Source organism: Kryptolebias marmoratus, linkage group LG1, assembly GCF_001649575.2.
Source record: "Kryptolebias marmoratus isolate JLee-2015 linkage group LG1, ASM164957v2, whole genome shotgun sequence".
Lineage (NCBI taxonomy): Eukaryota > Metazoa > Chordata > Actinopteri > Cyprinodontiformes > Rivulidae > Kryptolebias > Kryptolebias marmoratus.
In genome coordinates this window covers 20,021,345-20,042,603 of record NC_051430.1, presented here as the reverse complement: position 1 = coordinate 20,042,603, position 21,259 = coordinate 20,021,345, and the positions used below count along the sequence as shown (strand labels likewise).

Below are 21,259 nucleotides of genomic sequence, written 5' to 3'. Positions count from 1 at the left end.
GATAAAAACCGATTCAAGGGTACAATGTGAGATCTTCAGCTGATTTTAAACCTAAATCCTTTTAAAAAGCTTCAGCAGACAGTCAACACAGACCAATCCATTTCCCCGACATCCCATTATGACAGGCGTAAAAGGATGGGAAAATGTAGCAAACTGGAAGAATAGCTCTGATTACTGTGTGTGTTTTTATGTGTGCACTTTGACACATAAATGTGTTCAAACAAGTGTCAAATTTAAAATGCAGTAAGAAACGCTGATAAGGCAGGAGTAATACTGAGCAATTAGTGTGGAGGTCGGTTTTCGAAGTAACAGGGCATGAGCTGAGAGGGAGATAGAAGGTGTACGACTCAAAAAAGACACAAATTGTCAAAATATTCTTGATAATTGTGTGCGAAAGTAGCAATGCAGCGGCAATCAATGCACTTGCTTAATTTTGCAATAAGGGAAGAATGAGAAATGTGTTTATTGTAAAAGAAAAAAACTCATCCTTCTTTCTTTTTTTTACTCCACCTTCATCTTTGCTTTTCTCCTACACTCACTCTCAATTTATATGCTGTTTCGCCTCCTCTGTTCTCTCTCAAGGGAGCTGTGTACTTAAGTGCAATTGCAAACGACTATCAAACCCCAAGAAGGGAAACTTGATTCAGAGACTCCCTGCCTGGTAGTACAGCCTTCTGAAAGTGCAGCTTTCTCACAGGCTTCATCACCGGGTAAAAAGTCTTTGGACACTGCTCCTCCTAAATGACCAATTCAATAATTGTACTGAATTGGTATCTTGATAGGTTTAGGTGGTAACACAGCTGGATAAAACCAGGATTGTAAGAAAAAACCCAAAACAATCTGAATAGCTAATGAATTTGCTATGGTTACGGCCCTCAGCAAGTTGAAGTGGCATATGTGGCCCTTCCAAAATAAAGGCTCCTTTGACAGGTTTAATGAGTGAATGAAATGTCAATGCAACAACGTACTTGAAAAATACAACACTATCTTACAAAGAGGCAGTTGTTGTGAATGTATCATACTTCAGTAAAGTACTTACACACACACAGTACTTAAAACCCTAAGTGGAAAAAGAGCCATTCAAATTTTCAGGTCACCAAGTGAGCAAGTGACGTTAATTTTGTTTCCTGAAGCTGTATTCATTTCCCAGGACACAGTAGAGGCTGAGTCACAATACAGTGCCATGGAAAAACACTCACTTATGTCTGCATTTCCTGTTTTGTTGGACTGCAATCTGGAATCAAAATATATTTTTTTGCAGGGATATTTGAATCATCTGACACAGTATATCTTTCCAGATGAAAGAAAGTGCAAAATATTTTTTTAATTATAAGACAAACCAAAGCTAAGATTTTAAAACTGAACGTTGATCATCTGTAAAACTTTTCAAAGTCCCCTTCTTGCATAGCTGAAAGTCTCCTACGGTTTGTCTCTGTAAGTTTAGCACATCTAGCCACTGGGACTTCTGCCTATTCCTCAAGGCAGAACTGCTCCAGTTTCTTCAGCTGGAAAGGTTCTGCTGTTGTACAGCTATCTTTAAAGCATGCCAAAGATTCTCAGTCAAACTGAGGTCTGGGCTGTGAATTTTCCAAGACATTGAAATCTTGCCTCCTAAACAACTTGACTGTTACTTAAGCAGTAGGCACATTTGTACAAGACAGCATTTCTACTTGATAGTTTAGACAGAGTGTGTTTCTCATTTGAGCAAAGCATCTCCATTCACGTTCAATAAAAGGACTTCTGTCTTTTAGAATTTTTAGAGATACGATCAAACTTATAAGGCCTAGATGAAATTTTTTTGAAATATTTTTGACATTGTAAATTTCAATGCAGCAAAACATAAGAGAAAACAACGAGGATGAATACGTTTGTAAAGCACTTCACAGTCATATGAAGTATAATATCTGAGCTATTAAAAAAATGGTGTGTGACATGCTTTCAGTCTTTTTGGAGTCAATTTTCCACAGAGTTTAAGTACAGCGAGGTAGGGGGGAATCAAAGAGTAAAATTAAGAGAAAAAACATATATAGGCTGAATCTCAGCAGTAGCTGGCAACTCCTCATGTAGGATCTGCTCAAATTGGCCCTCTAGGGACATTTAAGTTTGAGTTAAAACTTCTGATCTTTGGATCAGTGCAGTAGAACTGTCAGTTGAAAAAGGACTTATCAACACCTACATTGTTACATAAAATTATACAATGATGTCAATTTCAAAAAAACAAGTTGAAAATATTTTTCAAAACAAAAAAAATGTGCAATTACATTCTGCCAATATTTACTCTATCAGGTAAATTTATAACGTTTTGCATGTAGAGTTACATAATCTCTGTTTGCCACAATTATTGTATAAAATGCTCTGGATACTTTCAACTGGAATACTTTATTGTGAATTGGAAATACAGTTCTGGGTGGAATCAGTGCTGCACTTTTTTGATCTCATTAAAAAACATTTGTATTCTGCTACATATTTATTCTGTTGATCCCTTATCCAAGGCATTAATGGAGTGTTATACGCTCCCCTACAACACCCTGCTATGCTAACTTGCCATCTTCCTGGATTTTTTTTTTAAGTGACATTTGTAACAATTAACATTTCTGGGACACTTTCAAGAGATCTTTTTACATTTTCTTTGGTTTTCATTCTGTCATATCTTCCCATCTGCCATTCCCTTGTTCTTTTTTTAATCAATCTTCTCTCTAAGTCCCATATTTTGTTTTAAATTCAAGACATGTAGAGATGACACTGCACAAATACCTCAGCAGCTGGTATGCCCTCCGGAGGGCGACACTGTAACAGCACCTCCTGCTCCAGTGACACTTCCTTTCCAAGTGGTTCTTGTTCAAATGATTTCTTTAGGTCTAAGGAGAGAGACAAGAATTTTATGATGAGAACCAAAGAGCAAAACTCAAGTACAGGACACTTACAAAGTGAAGATCGATTGTAAAAGAAGGAAATATAAGTCAATGCATTAAAAGTTCTAGCTTGGCTTCACATTGTGATGTTCCACTGAGGTTAAATCATAAAATTGATTTGGTTATTTATGTAACTTACACAAATAACAAAACAAAAATGAAAATTAGAAACAAAATCTTGAAAGAAAGTATTGTGAGGCACCAAATTCAAAAAAAACATACTGAGATTCAGCACTTTGAAAGATCCTTTTGGAGGTGGTGGTACACCTGTGTAAATCTTTATTTCAAAAAGAACAATGATGCAGTAATTATGGCGTTAGTGGTGTTTTAAGCCAGCCATGCATAAACTGACTTCTCACACTATTGAGTTCCCAACAAGGAAAAACACTTAGCTCCACTGTCTGAAAGCCAGCTAGATCTCGGTGTCCTCACACACTCTCACTTACACATGCACAGACACACACGCATGTATCAACCGCAGGGTGCTTTACTACACGTCCTTCTCCCCATCGCTATGCACACAAAATTTAACCTTGCTTTCATTCTATACACATTTGCCAGAGTTCAGGGATCTCAAGCAAGCCAAAGACAATAAATGATTCACACAAATGGTTCACATGCTGTGATAAATGACAGCATTACAAAGCAGCATGGAATGCACTGCTTTATCATTCACTGAATGCTTTAGGAAGAGCTCAAATGTTTTTTGCTTTGTTTTTTTTTTTTTTCAATTTAATTCAAGTTAGGCAAAAAAAAAAAAAAATCACAAAATTACACTTAAACAAATTAAAATCCAAACATATAACGGAAACACAAAAGAAAGTGTAAAGAGTTTTAATGGACCACATAAAACCATTTAAGCAAACAAATAAAACAAAAGGCAGTTTTGCTTGTTTGATTGTTATTGTGTATGTATTTTTACATTATTCAGTGAAAGCTTATTCATATATTTTGAATCGGGAAATGTCTATACATCAAATATCTAATGCTAACTTTTTGTTCCTAAAATATTTTATAGATTTTTGCCGAGTGTTTTTTTGTTTAGACCTACTTTGAGCACTTTTTAAAAATATCATTCCACCTTCTAAGTCCTGAATTTTTCCAGTTTAATTGTAGAGTTAATTACATTGTGCATTTTTGTGTGTATTGAGATCCGTGTGTTTACATGTAAAAGAAAGATTCGTAATTTCATGATAGATGTGTCACGAATCACAGATTTCACTAAACATTATAAGTATATGCTGTATATTTTTAAACGAATGTCTGTAAGCTATGGGAGAAAAGGTTTCTGTCCTCTTTAGTTTGAAAACTGCAGAAATATTTTTCAGGACTCAGTGTGAGTTACACGTGCAACCTTGTGTCCTTAAACTCTGCTGCTTCCCAGGCGTACTCTTAATCACCTTCTGTCAGCTGCAGTTCCCTGTGTCTCGACATACACAAACACAGACAAGACAGAAGATTCTTTTTTATTTTTGTTGAACTGGCTGACACCGAGCTGTGCCTGGGGGATTTCATCAGGACGGTCAGTGTACAGTGGGTAAAAGATGCAGAGGGTGTCTGGGTATAGAAGGGGAGCAGTTAAAGACGAGTGAGAGGAATGAGAAGGTTGAAGCTGAAAGGTGAGAAAAAGAAAGGCAGACATTGGCTGCACAAAGCAACACCTTGTTCATGGTACCAAAACCAAAAAAAATAACCCCTGGTTTCTTTATACTCTCTATTCAAGGAGCCAGATTTTGTGTAATCTTTTAAAGTGATCTTTGTCAATAGTTCTTCCTTTTCGAAGGTCTTTGAGAATATTATTTTATTTTATTTTTCCCCACACATTTAGAATGAGCCATCAGGGGCTGCAGAGGCTTGGTGATGAGTGCTGCAGTCTTGTAAACCTGAGGCTGCAGGTTCGAGCCCAGGTTGTGTCAGGAAGTGTATCTGGCAAAAACACTTGCCAAATCTTCTGTGCAAGTTCACTCTCTGTGGAGACCCCCCCATTAGAAAAGAGCAGTCGAGAGAACAACAGCTTAGCATGAACCATTCAAGAGACCCCCTTCCGCCCAAATGTTTTGTTCTTACAATCATACATTCTTTTTTTATCCTGTTTATAATGTAAAAAGTGCCTTTCTTAGTTGATCCTGAGTCCCTTTCTGTCATGCATGCTTTTACAAGCAAAAATACTGGAGCAACTTTTTAAACGACAAAAAACATAATTTACAAAGAACCTAGCAAAAAAAAAATCAAAATCAAAATCAAAAATCAAATAGAAACAAATGTGTGAGAAACATAAGAAATGTATGGCATGATAAAAATAATGTAAAGGTAAACCCTTCTGTGTTTGAAATGAAAAAGCAGTTCTACCCCAGAGAAGAGTAAAAGACCTGAAAGAGACAATGAGCCAAATCTGAATCCATATGTATGAGCAAGACGCTGCTGCCAACAGTACTGTTGTAATTATTTTATACACCATTCACAAAGTATTTAATACTTGAGTTTTCCTCTACAACTTTTGAACTATAAGTCGAGGTGTTATTTCATGCAACATAAATCTATTCATTATCCATTTTGTGCGTACAGCCATACTGGTTAAGTGAGTTATGTGAGGACGCAGAGTTTAGCTGAGGCTGAATGATAACTTCATAACACAATCAATCCCCGTGGGGAAAGACAGCCTGAACAGAGCACGATGGTTCATTATGGGAGTAATCGCCCAAAGCTTTAGTCCTAAATCCACCACATGGCCACCCGCACGTACTGAAAGACAAGCCGGAACGCTAGAGACAGCAAAATACTGTCACACCGAGAAAAACACACATAGGAGATAAAGACAAACCAGCAGGTACAACACACACTGAGACACTGACGGTGGGGTGGATGAACTGAGTTTCACAAGAAATGTGCAACAACAACAACTGTAGACACAACGAGACAAACTTCTCTGATGCCAGGCAATTCCAGGAACAATTTCCTGGTCCTAATTAGTAAGGGAGATGGAGAAATGAGGAGTTGGCTGTGAGTTGATTTCCATAAAGATTGAGAATGAAATTAAAGGAGATTAAAGTAAACTGCTCGGGGACGAACAGACACACACACGATCACACGTATTTGTAAGCTAGGGCCCCGTGGTGAATGGAATTTGCCAGTTGATAGCGAACGTGCACATTTTTCCTGTAAGTTGCATTTCAAAGGCAATGGGAGAATGTGACATTGTGTTCATGACACTGGGGGCCCATGAATTCATGTCAGTGAAAGGTTGTGTGTTTTTTCTGCACATGTGCCCCAAGGGAAATATGTACATGGGTAAGAAGCGAGCTGTGCTCATTCACTGACCCCACTTCCCTCTCGAACCGCAGAAAGCACTATCCAACTTCATAAATATTACTAGAACCTGAATTAATTCTCAAAATATCCTCATAGAAGCAAAGCAGAATTGAAAAGCGCAGATCATGTGCAGCGTCCTTCAGCATGAACTCTTATTTACAACAAAAGCAGCGTCAGCATCAATTCAAAAATGACCTCCTATTGCTCAAAACTCCTCTTTGCCTTTAACATCCTTCATCTCCCTCCCCATGTCTTTTTCCACCTCTTTCCATCTCCGTCTAAAACTTCCATCACTCAACTAAAACTGTTATTATGTTTGTGGTTAGTTTGTTGCCTTGGGCACCTCTACATAAGCACATTTCAGAGCAATTATCCAAAATGGGTGTCTCTGCCTGTGTGCTGCCCGTGCCAGATCATAACGGTTTCCCCTGGTGCAGCTGCTCGAGCAATAAAAAGCAATGTGAGATGCTTGGGAATAGAAGGGGAAAATGCTCTCCTTCAGTCTCAGAGAGGATTGTCTGAACATGCAGTTTTCTACTGTGGTATGAAAAAAACCCCAACAACAACACTGGTTTAGAAAAGAAAAACTAACTGATGTAAAGTGAAAAAGCTACAGGAGAGGGAGGTGATCATCAAACTGCGTGGAATTCTAAAAAAACATAGTAGTTTAAACATTTAAATTATGAAGTTGTCAGTGATCTAATAATGTATTGGAAGTTTTGGAATATAGGGCATCAATTCACAGACACTCTTTTCTGTTGCTCCTGTTAATTTATTTTAACTCAAATATCTTTAAAAAAAAAGATCAATGTATGTGGCAACATCCCAGGTCCTCATCACTACAATTGAAAAACACCAGTGAAGTCATGTGTCCACAATAAAATGTGAAAGTAGAACAAAATAAATGAAAGCGAAAAAAAAACTGTTGGCATGTCACAGTTAGCAATGTCAAGTCAAAAGACGCTCTTCATTCACAGCAGAGCATTAAAAATTGTGTTGGCAAAATTCACAAAATATGTCACGCTATGAAATACCAAAATGGGCAGCACCATTCTTCCATCAGTGCCACAGATGATGCAGTCTTCATTACAGTAGGTCCAACGTCACTTAGTTGTACTTTTAATCAGGAAACTTTACTGCTCCTGAGGTGCACACAATTCTTTGACACTTAATATTTGTCACTTTTCTGTCTGTGGACATTTTTTTTCTCCATTTCCACCTCAGAGGTTTTCAGTGAGACAGAGAGCCTAGACTAAATGGTTATATTTAGCACTGAAAATAACTAAAAAAAGGAAGCTAAACCTACAGAGGCAGAATGAAAGAGACTTCATGGTGCCAACGAAAATCATTAAGACAGATAAGTAAAAGGAAAAAGAAAATTCCCAAAAGAATCAAGTTGTAATTTGTCACTTTAAAGAAAAGGACATCAAAAAACACATTTTCTTTAATTATTTTTTTTTGTTTGTGGTTCAGCAGGGTTCATTATGTGTATCTGTGCTGTATGTCTTAATGATGATTTATTTGATCATTTTCTCTTTAAGGGGCAGGTTGTAAACTAAATGTAGTTTTATATAGCATGGCCACAGGTGCATTGTCTGATTTTATTTTATCAGTTTTTCTTGAATTCTGAATAATTCCAAAAGAGTTATTCAAAGGAATTCATAGGAATGTTATTCAGCTGTTAAAAGTGTATCTTCACCCTGTCTGTGTGATTATTAGTTTAAGGTCCACACAACTGCATTTTTTCTTTTTTGTTGTTGATTTAAAGAGCTCCTCAGTTTAGTGGTCTTTAACTATCTTTATATAGTATTATATATTGCATCTGCTCTATCAGAATGTACAAAAACTATATTGTCTTAGAGTACAATAAAAGTAGTTTTGGACAAAGTTTTCCAGTACTTTTTTCACCATCACTTTCTCCAACATTTAGGGTTTTTGCTGTCACTGCATATGGTCAGATCCTTCATCCGTTCTCAAAAGTTCCTTCTGAAATGCCAGTGGGGCCAAAAAATGAGGCAAAAAATGAAAGTACCTTCTGACTTTGAACATCACAGTCATTTCTATACAGTTATATGTAGTGAGTCATTTTCTTTAACTTTTGAGTCTCTTCCCACTTTAGTTCCTTTGCTGAACCCTCCACCCTGTCATTTCAACACTTCACAACCTGTCATCAACTCAAGACATCAGACAAGGTCTTTCCATCTAAAGCCAAGTTTTGAACAAGTAAACAATTTGATGGGCTGCCACAGAGCCAGCACTGTGGAACACAACACTTTCTCTGGATATCAGTTTGTAAAATGACTCATTTAGATGAAAAAAAGAAAAAAAAAAAGAGGCTAAAAGGTCGATCTGTCACCTATATAGGTAAATGCAATTCCCACATAAGGAAAATATTTGATCTTAATGAACTTAGTTAATTTAGAGCACATTCAGACCTGCCAGGTTTATTTAGATTACAATGAAAACTATGAATCAATTGCTGTTTTGGTCAAGATAATTTGGATAAGAATTAAACTCTGTAGTGCACACCAGACAGGCAAATGAGGACTATTCCTAATGAGAACCCCAGTTTGACTCCAAACAAACACTGTTACAGTTCAGCTCTGTATGAATGCATTGCAGGCATAAATGTACAGTACTTGATTCTTTATTTTAAACTTACCTAGTTCTTCAACAAAAGTTCTGTTGCTGACTATGGTTTGGTACAATTGGGACCAGTGTTTCTTTCCAGCATGTTTACTTCTGTGAGTGCAAAACAGGATTTCCTGAGGCTATTTTGACCTTCTTTAAAGGTAATTTTAGTTCTTCATGACATTTCTTGAAAACAGTACTATCAAATGTAGCTTACAGAATTCTATGGAGTGCATATGCCTCGACATAGAGCATTGTTTTGGAATTTGGAAATTCTGTCTGTTATGGAAAATCAAGTCTTTTGAGATGTCTTTATAGCTAAGGTTATTCTGGTTGTAGAAACATTGTAAAAACATGTTCACTAAAATAAGTTGTAAAGTGCAATATCTGCACCTGAAATGCAAACAGATGAAAGTGTCAATATATAATTCATTACTGCATTTATCACTTTTTATGTGATAGCTGCAGCCATATTTGATTTTGACATCTGGACTGCTAAGAAACTTTTACCTTCTGAGTCAGAATTCTAAATTCAGGGGGTGATTCAGACCATTAACCAGAGGAAGAAACAGATGGTGCAAAATTATAAAAACATGGCCAAGGATATGTTTAATAAAAGTTAGAAATTAGTGCAGAAATGAGTTGTGTATGTCATCATTTACTCTAATGAAAGACTTAGTCTTAGTTGTAGTCATTACTTACTGATTCATTTACTCTAGTAAAACAAATCTTCCTTCAAAATTTAAACTTAACAACTATTTAAACCTTTTTGTTTTGATTTAACCATTGACTTATAAATTGCATAGTGTTTTATGTGACATCGCAATGACACCCTGTGCCTCTCTGTGAGTGAGGCCTTTGTTTTTCCTTTTTATTTCCCACACTTGGACCTTAAAAAGTGACTGAGTGAGTTCTGTGTGAGTAAATCAACAGTGTGGCTTACCACTTTAAGGCATGAGAGTACCCTGAAGCAGTCCTTCACATCTGGGAAAAAGCTCAGTGGCTCACAGCAGCAGGGAAACATCATAACCACACTTCCAGACACAAACGTGTGCACACTCTGTGGATTATGACTATAAAAATGTTTATTCTGCATTTGCGACCATCATGAAATCACCAGCAACACCAGAAACCAAGACCCAATTGATGACGTCATAGGAGGAAAAAAAAAAAAAATCACAGAATTTTTTTGTTGGAAGGATTTTTATAGGGGTGGCACAGTGGAGTAGTGGTTGGAGCTGTTGCCTCCCAGCAAGAAGGTCGCTTCCCGGCCTGGGGCCTTTCTGGGTGGAGTTTGCATGTTCTCCCTGCGCACACGTGGGTTTACTCCGGGTACTCCGGTTTTCTCCCGCAGACCAAAAACATGCATGTTAGGTTAATTGATGACTCTGAAATTGTCCCTGGGTGAGAGTGTGCATGGTTGTTTGTCCTGTTTGTCTATATGTGACCCTGCAATGGACTTGCGACCTGTCCAGGGTGTCCCCCGCCTCTCGCACAGTGCCTGCTGGGGATAGGCACCAGCTCCCAGAAAGCTGGAATGGAGAAGCGGGTAAAAGAAAATGGATGGATGGATTTCTATAGGTGTCAGAATGAATGTGGATGGATTTACAACTAAGAACTCTTATAATATGGACATCAGCGCTGCTTGAATAAGCATTTCTGAATCTGCAACTGCAACGTGGCTTTTCTTGTTCAAAAAGGTCAAACGCCATGGAGACTGTGATTGTGGTTGCTGTGCAAATTTTCATACTAGAGAGGTTGGCTAGCCCACCGCAGTTGTTGCTGGGATACCAGTAACGCTGTTAGCCTCATGGAGGTTTAAGCCAACATGACTGTAGAAAGGAGAGGATCAGTCTTAAACCTGAACAAAAAGAAATCCTTAATGAAACTTGTTTTCTACAGTCTAATCCTGCCATGATTGAAGGAATAAATTAATTTCTGAATATGACATGTTTGCGTTGTAAACAAATCAGAAGACCATAACTAAGAGACATATTCCAGTTGACACGAGTGGCTGTGTTGCTGTGCTCCCGTGTTTGAACTCCTGATTGCTATGCACACACGTCTCAATGGAAGGTGGCAGAACAAATTGCCATCAGTGAAGTGCATGTGTGTTTGTGCGTCTCAGGAGGGGTATTTTTCTTTGTACTTGTATTGGGGAGTAGCTCTGTGAGTATGTGTGAGACCGTGGCATATTGTTAATCCAGTGAAGGAGAAAAAACTTGACCTCATAGCTAGTGGGCCAAAGAGCATGAATGACAATGTATGTACATTTGTGTGTGTGCCTATGTTTTACTTTTTTGTGTGTATGTGCCTGCAATGTTACATGACTGAATGAGTGTGTGAAAGTGACTGTGTTTGGTTCTTCTTTACTGTAAAATTGAAATGAACTGCCTTTATCTCACACTATAAAAGCTTTGATGTCCTATTCCAAATGTTCAATAAAGTAATAGAAAATTAAACATCTTCAGTGATGTTTCTCACTCCTAAAACCACAAAACTAATTGTCATTATCCAGCCATAAATTGTATACTTAAATCATTATAATACCTGATTTCTGAGTTTGTTGGGTTGAGTTTTCATGACTTGTGTTAATGTTTTGTTTTTGGCCTGTCCTGGGTTTGGGACCTTGGCCTAAAGTTTAATGACTTTATATTGCATGAGTCCTCTGTTCAAGTTTTTTTAATCTTTTCTTTACAAAGTACTAATACCCTAGTCATTCAAAAAAAAAAGCTTGAAAACACTTGGGGGGAAAAAAATAAAGAGTGGGAGCAAGAGCACAAATGACAAAGTGAACCAATGAGCACATGAGGTGCAACAAGGCGAAAATAAATGTGGGGGATGAAACAATGGGAAGAAAATGAGCGGGAATGAGAAGGCAGGAGAGAAATGCTGAATTGCTGTTGCATGGCGCAGCACTAGACACTTAGCTCAGCAAGCTCTGGCTGCCAGGAAGCATTTTAATCACAACAGCAGATCCAAATAAGAGCCGAAAGCAGGGTAGGTCAGAGGGTTGGGTCGATTTGAAGTAAAAGGTTATCGCAAGAGAGGGCTGAGCGAAATCAGATCTGGTTAAGGAAAAAATCACTGTTAAAATGAAAATAAAAAAGAAACTGAAGGACAAAGTCAGAGGGGAGATACAGGGTATGCAAAGAAAGCAAGATAAAATTGCAAAAGATCTGGTAAGGAAGAAGTGAGGTGCACAGTACAAAATATGCAGGATTTGTGTGATTGCTTTCTTTCTTTTCTTTATTTATGATGACCCAGACCTTCATAGAGGTCTTTCACCTTTGCTCTAGCAAAATTATTCCACTTGTGAAGGGGCCAACAAATAATATGGTAAAAATCAAACAAAAAAAGCTTTATAGGTTCCTTTTACTTCATTTCATATTTTCCTCCTTTAAATTTTGAATGCAGATTTGTAAATTCATGCAAAATACTGGCTGCAATCAAAAACTGGCATGTCCTTGAATATTCTAAAATGCTGCCTCTGCGTAAGACCGACGGCAGAATTGTTTTCATGTCTGCCGATTCATCTCAACTTCACACTCTAATGAGCGGTGACAGGAAAACTTTTGGAGTTTTATTTTGCTGTGTATAATGTATTATTATTCATTAATAAGTCAGAGAGAGGCAGACAAAAACAAAACAAAGCAGAGAAGATAAAAGAAGAGGTGTGGGGATGCTTTGATGACCGAGTAAAGCTGGTTTTACATGACGATATTCATGACAGAGATAATAAACAAAGGTTTCATGCAGACATACATGTTCTCTCCCATGCATATTCAAATCGATGTATCTCAGAACTCATAAAAATCTTTATCTGTCACCTACATGGTTATTAGTTTCTTTAACTCAGTGAACAGAGTTATGTGTGTGCGTATATGTGTGGCTGGTGTCTACAGTCATGCATTTGCCTCTGTGAGTCTCAGAAGCCTGTGTACATACACTTCCTTGCATCTGTGTCTCAGCATTCATCAGGCCCAGCATAAGCCAAAAACAGCACATTACCCGGCTTTCATTGCACCCCAAGGAGGGCCTACTCCATACGAGAATGTTATTAGCAGAGCTTAGAAGGATATTTCTGACTGTGTCTCTGAATCTCTGCTGACAGACAGAAAAACATACTCGTGTAGCAAAACACCACAGAGATGCTGCACTAAAGTCAGACTTAAAAATCTGACAAGCCAAATTATCTGTGAGTTATGTCACTGTGGTACTTCTACAACTCTGCGAATAGTGTTTTTGTATTCTTTTTTTTTTGTACAAAGCAGAGTTGGCGATTTTTTTCAGCAATTTCACACATTTGTTTATGCTTTGTTTTGAATTTAACAGTAAAGATTCAGTTAACATGTGAGATATTAGCCCGTGGATCAGCTTCAACTAGCCATTAGCTCATCAGTTCATTCAGAATTCAACTCTCCAAACTGAGTTATCTGTGACAAGTAATCCAAAAATTTATACTCATATTCTTTTTACAGATCCTCACTTCAAAACATCCAGGGTATAGCTATAATATGTAATTCACATAATTTATAAAGTTTATGGGATTTTCATTTATCAATAAATGTATGAACTGAGATTAAGAATTGCACCTTCATTTTTAACTGGTGGAAAAATAGTTAAATACACGATTGTAAGACAGTAGGAAAATAATTAAATAAATACAATAAATCAGCAAAGAACTGAAAAGTAATGTGTCAGATATATTTTTAGCCAAATAAAATAACTGGAAGAAAAACAATGGTCAGCATGATGGATTGTCATCTGGAGAGGAATAGGACCAACCTGGGAAAACAAGACTTCAGTGGTTCATGTCTGTTAGAGTGATACTGTCTGGTGTAGTACTACATATGTGCAGAGTTTATTCTCTCCGTGTGTCTGCTGAACCCGCTCTGTCAAAGTCCCAAGCTGTCTTTTGGAGAGTGCACCCAAGTGCATCCAAACTGTCAGTATTCGGCAGGTAAACTAGAGAGAAGGGGTCGATTCTCATATTGGTATTTCTTGTCTGTGAGACCTCTCTATAACCTGAACACCAAGACATGTCCCAGTTGTCTTATATGGATGAATTGACAAGAGCAATGACGCCTGGAAAACTACTGTAGCGGATTCAATTCTCAGTGAAACAAAACTTAAAGGAGCAATTCATTGTCTTATGTGACACTTTTTCTGAAATGACAGAAGGATTTTTTTTTTTGATAATGATTTAAATCATTTATCTCAATTCTCTTGTTTCTCAGTTGCTGTCAACTGAGCATCATTCAGACAAGGATTCTACTTTATCTCTTCTCAGGAGTGTCTCTGAACGGATTTCACATGTGATAATTGGATTTTGTTTAGTTCAACCTGGTTTCTTTTGATGACCTCATCATCCAACTCCCAGTCTTCTAAAGCTAAAATAACTCTCAGCTAATAAAACTCCTCACTATGTATCCATCAGTGAAAACAGTTTGTATCTTTTCACAAACTACAATTTTCTTTTGTTGCTTTTATTAGGTTCTCATTGAGATTTATACCTTAATGTGGTTCTATAATTTATCTTAAAAACAAAAAATAATTTCTTCTGAGCGTCAGCTCATTGTGCAGATTTATTTATTTTTTAGTTATACTGTAAACAGATAATTTACTTCTCCTGGTGTGTTGACTTTGTCAAATCAGTTTTTAATGCATTATTCAGATTGACTCCAGACTTACTGTGGAAAAGAAACAAGACAAAAAAAAAAAACACTTCAAAAAAGCATAAAACTTGATTTGCAAAAAAACAAAAACAACATAATTTCAGAATTCCTCCAGTTGTGTATTGATGTGCACATCGAAACAAATCCTTACAACTTTATGTCTTCCTTTCACAATAAATTCATTTTATTGTAATACATCAAAGCTTGGTCAACCAAATCTTTAGGGCTGATTCAGTTTGTTTTACTCAAGCTGAGTCTGATTAATTTTAATTGGGTAGGTCAAACTAATTATTCCTAGCAAATGTTTTTCTTACATAGGTGTTGTCAGATTTGTTTGAATTCACACCACGCAATTCAAAGTCAAGTAAAACTGAATCTTAATGTGTGTGTTTTGGGTCACTTGCATCAGTCTTGTTGAAATATTGAAAATAAAATCAAATAAAACAAAATGAGACTGATATAATTAAACCTGGCAAGAAATGTAATGATTTATTTAACAAGTAATTTTGAATTAGCTCAATCAACTCAGTTTAGTTGAAGACCAACAGCAGTAAAGGAGTTCAGTCAGTTGTAAAATATGTTGACCAAACCCACATTTGTTACAAAGAAAGAACTTAAATGACCAAATCGGAAAAAATCAAGATACTTGTGAAATGTCTTTTTTTTTTTCTTTTTCTGTGAGCTTGCTAACCTAAACAAAAAAAAAACAGTACAGATTAACTCATTTGTTTACCTAATTTATGTGTAGACCTTATTGTCAACAGGTACCCAGACACAATGTGTGTTTGCAGATAAGTGAGCATTGTGTAAGTACAATAGATAAAATGTGTAAATGTGCCACACACACACACGTGCTTGTGTTCAGATGATTGAGTGTCGTAATAATTCACACACATCACTGCTTAGCCTATTTGCATCTCATGAGATCATCATTTTTCTTAGTCAGCTTTCTCCATCTGCTAGTCTTCTGTCTGTCACACAAGACTCATTTCGTGAGATTGGACCCAGCAGAGGGGAGATGATGACTGTATCTGTTTGTGAGATGTATTTTTATTACAGGAGGAGAAATGTGTTAAGGATTTGTGACTATATCATATGTACATACATATCAAATTACAGATGTGTGTTTACCAAGTGTTCTCACAAGTGTAGACACTTGTCTTCTAATTTTCTTTTTCTTTTTTCTGCATGCCCACGTGTGCGTACTCACATGCAATGCGGACGTGAGCCTTGCGGCTTTTTGTGGTTCCAGCAGAGCTCCAGGCCACACACTGACACCAGTAATCTTCGGGACCGAACAACTCTTCCACCTGCTGCCGGGTTATTTCTATAGTGGCCTCTCTTACCACTAGACCTGAAAAAGAACACAAGAGCATTGTTAAATCATTTCCTATATCTGTTTAGTTCCAAACAAGACTTAAACAAGAAAAGCAACCTCTGAAATATAAAAAAAAGGAATAAGGGTTTTAAAGAGATAGATCTGATCTTTTGCAGATAAAGAAAGGCAATGAAGAATTAAAATCTGACATAGATCTTTAAACAACCCTAGTTTGAAAAAAATAAGTTTGATTTGACTGATGGGTAAATGGCTAGTTAGAAGACCAAAAACAAAGAGGATTGTTCTGTCTGAAAACAATGTCAGTCTTCAAAATGTAATACCGGTTTGTGTGATTGGTATTTTATAAACCTTTACACCATCGTTAGTTTTTTTTACACTGTTATTCTGATTTAAGTGTCATGGTTTTTCTACTGGGAGTGCCCAAGGTTGCACCTAAAGTGCTACTGCCACGCACTGTTATTTGCACTTCCTATTTGACCATGAAATTGTATGTAAATGACCATGTAATGCAAAACTAATTGCTGGTTTAAAGTTTATTAAACAACATTTGAATGAACGTCACAACATTTTTGAGACTGAGGTGCTTTTAAGATAACAAGAATGCACTTTGGTCTTGGCCACGCTCAGACTAGATGTTAGCTCATTAATCTAGTCAAAAATAAACTTTATTTGTCCAAACTAAGACTCTTCAGTAAGCTATATACAACATGTAAGACACAAAATGCTCATAACCTTTTTCATAAAACCCCAGGTCAGAAGATCTGGACTATTATTTTTTGATCATCAGTAGAAAACAAAAGCTAATGTCCTGATTCTAAGCAGTGTTATAAACAGTGCATGGTAAACATCTCAGGACATAGATTTAAGCAGAGGGATAAACTTTAATATCTACTGGTATTTACAAAGCTGGGTCATTTACTTGATTTAGTTCATTCCATTTTAATGTAAACTTTTACAGATTGCTCCTTTGCCATTCCACTATTTATCTGACTGCACTCTGCTATTCCTTCTTTTCTTTGGTGTTTTGAAAGTAGCTCCAGTGCAGAGAATAAATACAGGGTTTAAATAGCTGCACCCTACTGATAGGACTACAAGGGAGCTCTGATAGAGAAGCGCCGCGGAGGAAAATATGGAAAGAGGAGCACAGGGATAAACTCAGAGTGAAATTATGTGCGACACAGAGAAGGTACAAGAAGAAGAGAGGAGCAGAAGCAGGCCATAAAAGACATTGAGAAGTTTGAAGACATGTACAAAAAAAAACCCCAGAAAGGATGAAGAAGAAACTGATTAAATAAAAAGAGAGGTTAACCAAACCGAGTGGGAAAGGAAGGTGGAAGTTAAATGAGCGAGAGAGAAAAAAAAAACCCAGAAAGCTAGTAGAGGTAATAGAGAGCAAAGGCACAGTGAGCGGAAGAGAGAGGATGACAGGCCAGGAGGTGGAAGAGGGCAATAAAATGTGAAACTCAAAGAAAAAGGGAAAAAGAGATAAAATGGAGTTAAGTTAAAAGTTTGTGGTGAATGAAAAGTAAACACGAAAAATGTTGTGAGAGAATAGTTACTTGGCAGTTTATTTCAGGCTCAGCAGTGTTACAAAAATCCAAATAACCAGCTCTATGGTGCTTCACAGATCTGACCTGGGCCTATTTATGAAAACTTAGTTCTTTCCATGGAAGAGACAGTTATAGCAAGCTGGTACAAAAGCAAAAAGGACTGAGAGAAAGGCAGCGTGTCACATCCAGGGCACAGGATTGTGGTGGACTTAGAAGTCATTATTAGCTAAGAACAAAAAAAAAAAACAGAAGCGCAAGGCATTTCTAGGTAGCTTGATGAAGATAAGATGTGGTTTCTGAGTTGATAAGCTGTGACATACAAATGGAAGACGGGGGCTAAAAAAGATCCCCTTTGAGCCAAGCTAGCAGGGAAGCATGCAATATGAATTCTGTAGAAGGTACAATCATGGAACGGGCCTAGTGAGAAGAAAAAGACAAGGCCAGAGACTAAAGACAGTACAAAAGCAGTGTCACTATCAGCGTTCAATCTAACAAGCAACAGTGGGAGAATGATATGCTTTCACAGTTTAAGATGAAAGAGAAAAGGGAGCACATCAAGAAAGGCAGAGGTTGAAAAACTGGCCAGTGAGAAAAGATAATTATAACCAGAGAGAATACTAGCACTACATCTGAAATGACTAGCAGGCTGGTATTTATACCAAGAGAGAAGAAAGGAAAAGAAAAAGCAGTGAGAGGAAAAGAAGGAGAGAAGGGAGAGGGAGGAAATGGAAACCAGAGAGAATGGTACTGGCAAAGTAATGAGGAAAGTAATGCAATTAAAGTAAATGATTCAAATGAGCCAGACAGCTAGTTATGGCAAATGGACTCAAACAAATTTAAAGGTAGCATATGGGATCTGCAAGAACAAAAAAACACAGGACTAGTGACTCAGTAAGAGGCAGGAAATGAGCCTCTACACAAATGCAGTAGCAGCAACATTTAAAGCTATTTCATCACCGTAAATGTTCCTTATTAAAAAAATGCAATACAATTAAGCATTATTAAATCACCGACGCAGTTCAACTACTACACTGTGTTGTTTGCAAAGAGAAACATCTATATAACAAACAAGAATATGTTAAGTATAAAATAAGGAGCTGAATTTGTTTTTTTGATCATCATGAACTCATCATGGCAAAAAACTTTTATTTTTTACTTTGTTTTTATTTTTAAAACAGATGAAGAGTGTTCCTTGTGCTCTAGGTATGTGAAGATTAATCAGTTTACACACAATTAGATATTCATATTACCGTATTAAATTGCACTAAATTATTCTTTGTTTTGTCATATTTCACTGCACTGAATGGCATTGTGTTGAATCAAAACTAACTTTGAACACCAGTTCAACATGATTTAGGATTGTGGAATGGATTGTTCTGCATCATCTCTTACTGCTTCTGTGTCTTTACTGGATCAAATATTCGATGGTGTGCTGAGATGGGGATCATAACAGCCACAGAGCAGAGATGCACTAACCTTACTGTCCACTGTTACCTACAAAACATTATGCTGAGGCTATGCACCGTGTGTCCCCAATGTATTGAGTTAAGTTGCAAATGACCTAAGTAATATCTGACAATATTACTAAAGAATATTGATAAAAACCACAAAGCTCTTTTTATTTTTCCACATGGACAGGTGCACTTCTAACTTTAAGCTCAGGTCCTCCATTAGAGTTTGAGGGTTCTGTGAAGTATCTTAGCTGTTCTCAGGACTGTGTTTTTCTGGACAGACATATCTAAGGTTGTGCCTGGGATCTGTTGGAGCCACTCCTACAGTTTGGGGGTCACAGCACCGAGCGCTCCGATGACCACTGGCACCATTGAGGCCTTGACGCTCCACAACTTTCTATCTCTTCTTTCAGCTCTTGGTATTTCTCAAGCTTCTCCTGTTCCTCCTTCTTGATGTTGGAGTTATATAAATATATATGTGGCATTTTGGGAATTTAAAGGAGCTGAAGGAGCAAATATAATGAATAACAAAACAAATAATGGAAGGCAAATTTCTTTGAATTTGAATCAAGATAAATATATCATTCTGATGTTGTCAGATTGGTAAAAAATTGAAAATCAGACAAATATTTTACTTAATTTACATGAATTGAAGAGACATTTAGATGTCACATTACTTTTACATTACAAGACCTTTCAACTGCTCCAAAAAAGACGAACAATCAATATCAAATCCACCAAATGGCACCAACTGAATTGCAGGAAACACGAGGATCTATTAAATATTAATAAGCCAACATAACATTTTCTAATTAAGGTATGACAGCCATAAATGGCTGCGATTGAGTTTTAGGAGTGATACATTTTTTTCTCAAACAAGGTTACCTTTGTTTTTGCTAGCTGATGGCTAGAAGTGTGAAAGTAAAAAGAAATGTTTTTGTTTATTTTGCATCACAAGCATGAAGCAGATCATAAAATTATGCACATCGACATCCTGCATGCAAATAGATTTTGTTTCCCTTTCAGTATTACTTTCAGTACAAGAAAAGTATCAAAAAAAAAAGAACTAAGCATCAAGAAGTTCAAGCTCGACGTCACTAGTCTGGAGTTGTGCCATTGAATTTGAAACAGCCTCAGATGTTTCCATTGTTTACTACTGCAAAGCTCACAAAGCAAGTGTTGCTGGGAAAAAAAAAGTGACTGAAATACCTAAGGCTTTAAAAGTCCCAGATCACTCAGTGATTTATTTTGTTTAGATAGAGTGCTCAGAGCATTCATGTCAATCTGATGGCAGGAGACAAGAGTGGATTTTAGGGTCTCAGTAGCATGACAGAACCTCAACAAAATGACTGCTGCCAGCTGTAGGGAGAAAAGTAGATGAAAAATGGAAGACACGTGTTCAGACAAGTAGATATTGTCACACAAAATTCCCATTTGGGGGTTTAACACCCAAAATCTCATCTTCTCAATCTCTCTAACAAAGTTTAATTGGCAGCTGGGGAATGAAAGTACAAAAATACTGCTGACAGAAGCAGCCCAGATGTTTTCTGTGTTGTACATCTTCACTACTACTGCATCTAATGAGGAGGAAGTAATGGTTAAAGAATGGTTAGGACAACTCTTGAGTTTCTCTTTTAACAGGAGAGAAACTCTAAAAAACTGAAGCAAAGATATTTACAACCCAGAGGTCCAGATAATGACTTTGCATTCATTAATTATTTACACATTTGTCAGGATGCAGGTGAAGTGTGAAACTTTGTGCTGTTAGCATCAGCGGAGCTGCACCACTCCTAAAAAGTTTGTTTAAACTGCAGTTTGGTTGTGAAGTTTGCATTATTGGTTATGTCACAAATATACTTTTAATTTGCTCTTTAGTCTACAATGTTACATTTCTAAAGATTGAAAAAGTTATGTGTCTAAAATATGATATGCAAGACATGCAAGTGTGCAGATTTAACTAGAGCTGCAGACTATATCAAACATTTATTGTCAATACAACATTATTGAGCATAATATCAATATCACAAGGAACTGCTTGGGCAGCAATAAATCATAGACTGTTATATTCCAAATTTCATCTTGCTTTATATGTCATATATATCAAATAAATTCTCACTGTCCTTGATGTCCGCACCTGGATTAGATATTAGTGGACAAGATGCACACAAAGTGTTATGGGACAAAAGCCCACAGAAAGTGTTGTGTATTGAGGATAGAACAGAAAAAGAGAACTGAGGAAAATGTGTGCTTATTGCAACGTCACAATAGTCAATAACAAAACTGCAATAGGCTTTTTTTTCTTCTAATTTTCAACCTTAATTTCAGCGTTAATACCTGCAGAGTAGATAAAGTTCTCTGGCGTTAACACAACCAAGAAGCTGACAAAAAT

The 21,259-nt window shown here is 36.9% G+C and overlaps 1 protein-coding gene across 2 annotated transcripts in view; it reads right to left on the bottom strand.

Moving 5' to 3' along the window:
* The window catches only part of si:ch73-72b7.1 (netrin receptor UNC5C), a 194,300-nt gene that overhangs the window by 66,255 nt on the left and 106,786 nt on the right, over positions 1 to 21,259 (bottom strand). For both annotated transcript variants that reach the window (XM_017413777.3, XM_017413776.3), the window contains exons 3-4: positions 15,741 to 15,884; positions 2,755 to 2,858 (exon numbers count right to left, since the gene is read on the bottom strand). In XM_017413777.3, the coding sequence (XP_017269266.1) occupies positions 2,755 to 2,858; positions 15,741 to 15,884 (248 nt within the window). The remainder of the gene's footprint in view (positions 1 to 2,754; positions 2,859 to 15,740; positions 15,885 to 21,259) is intronic.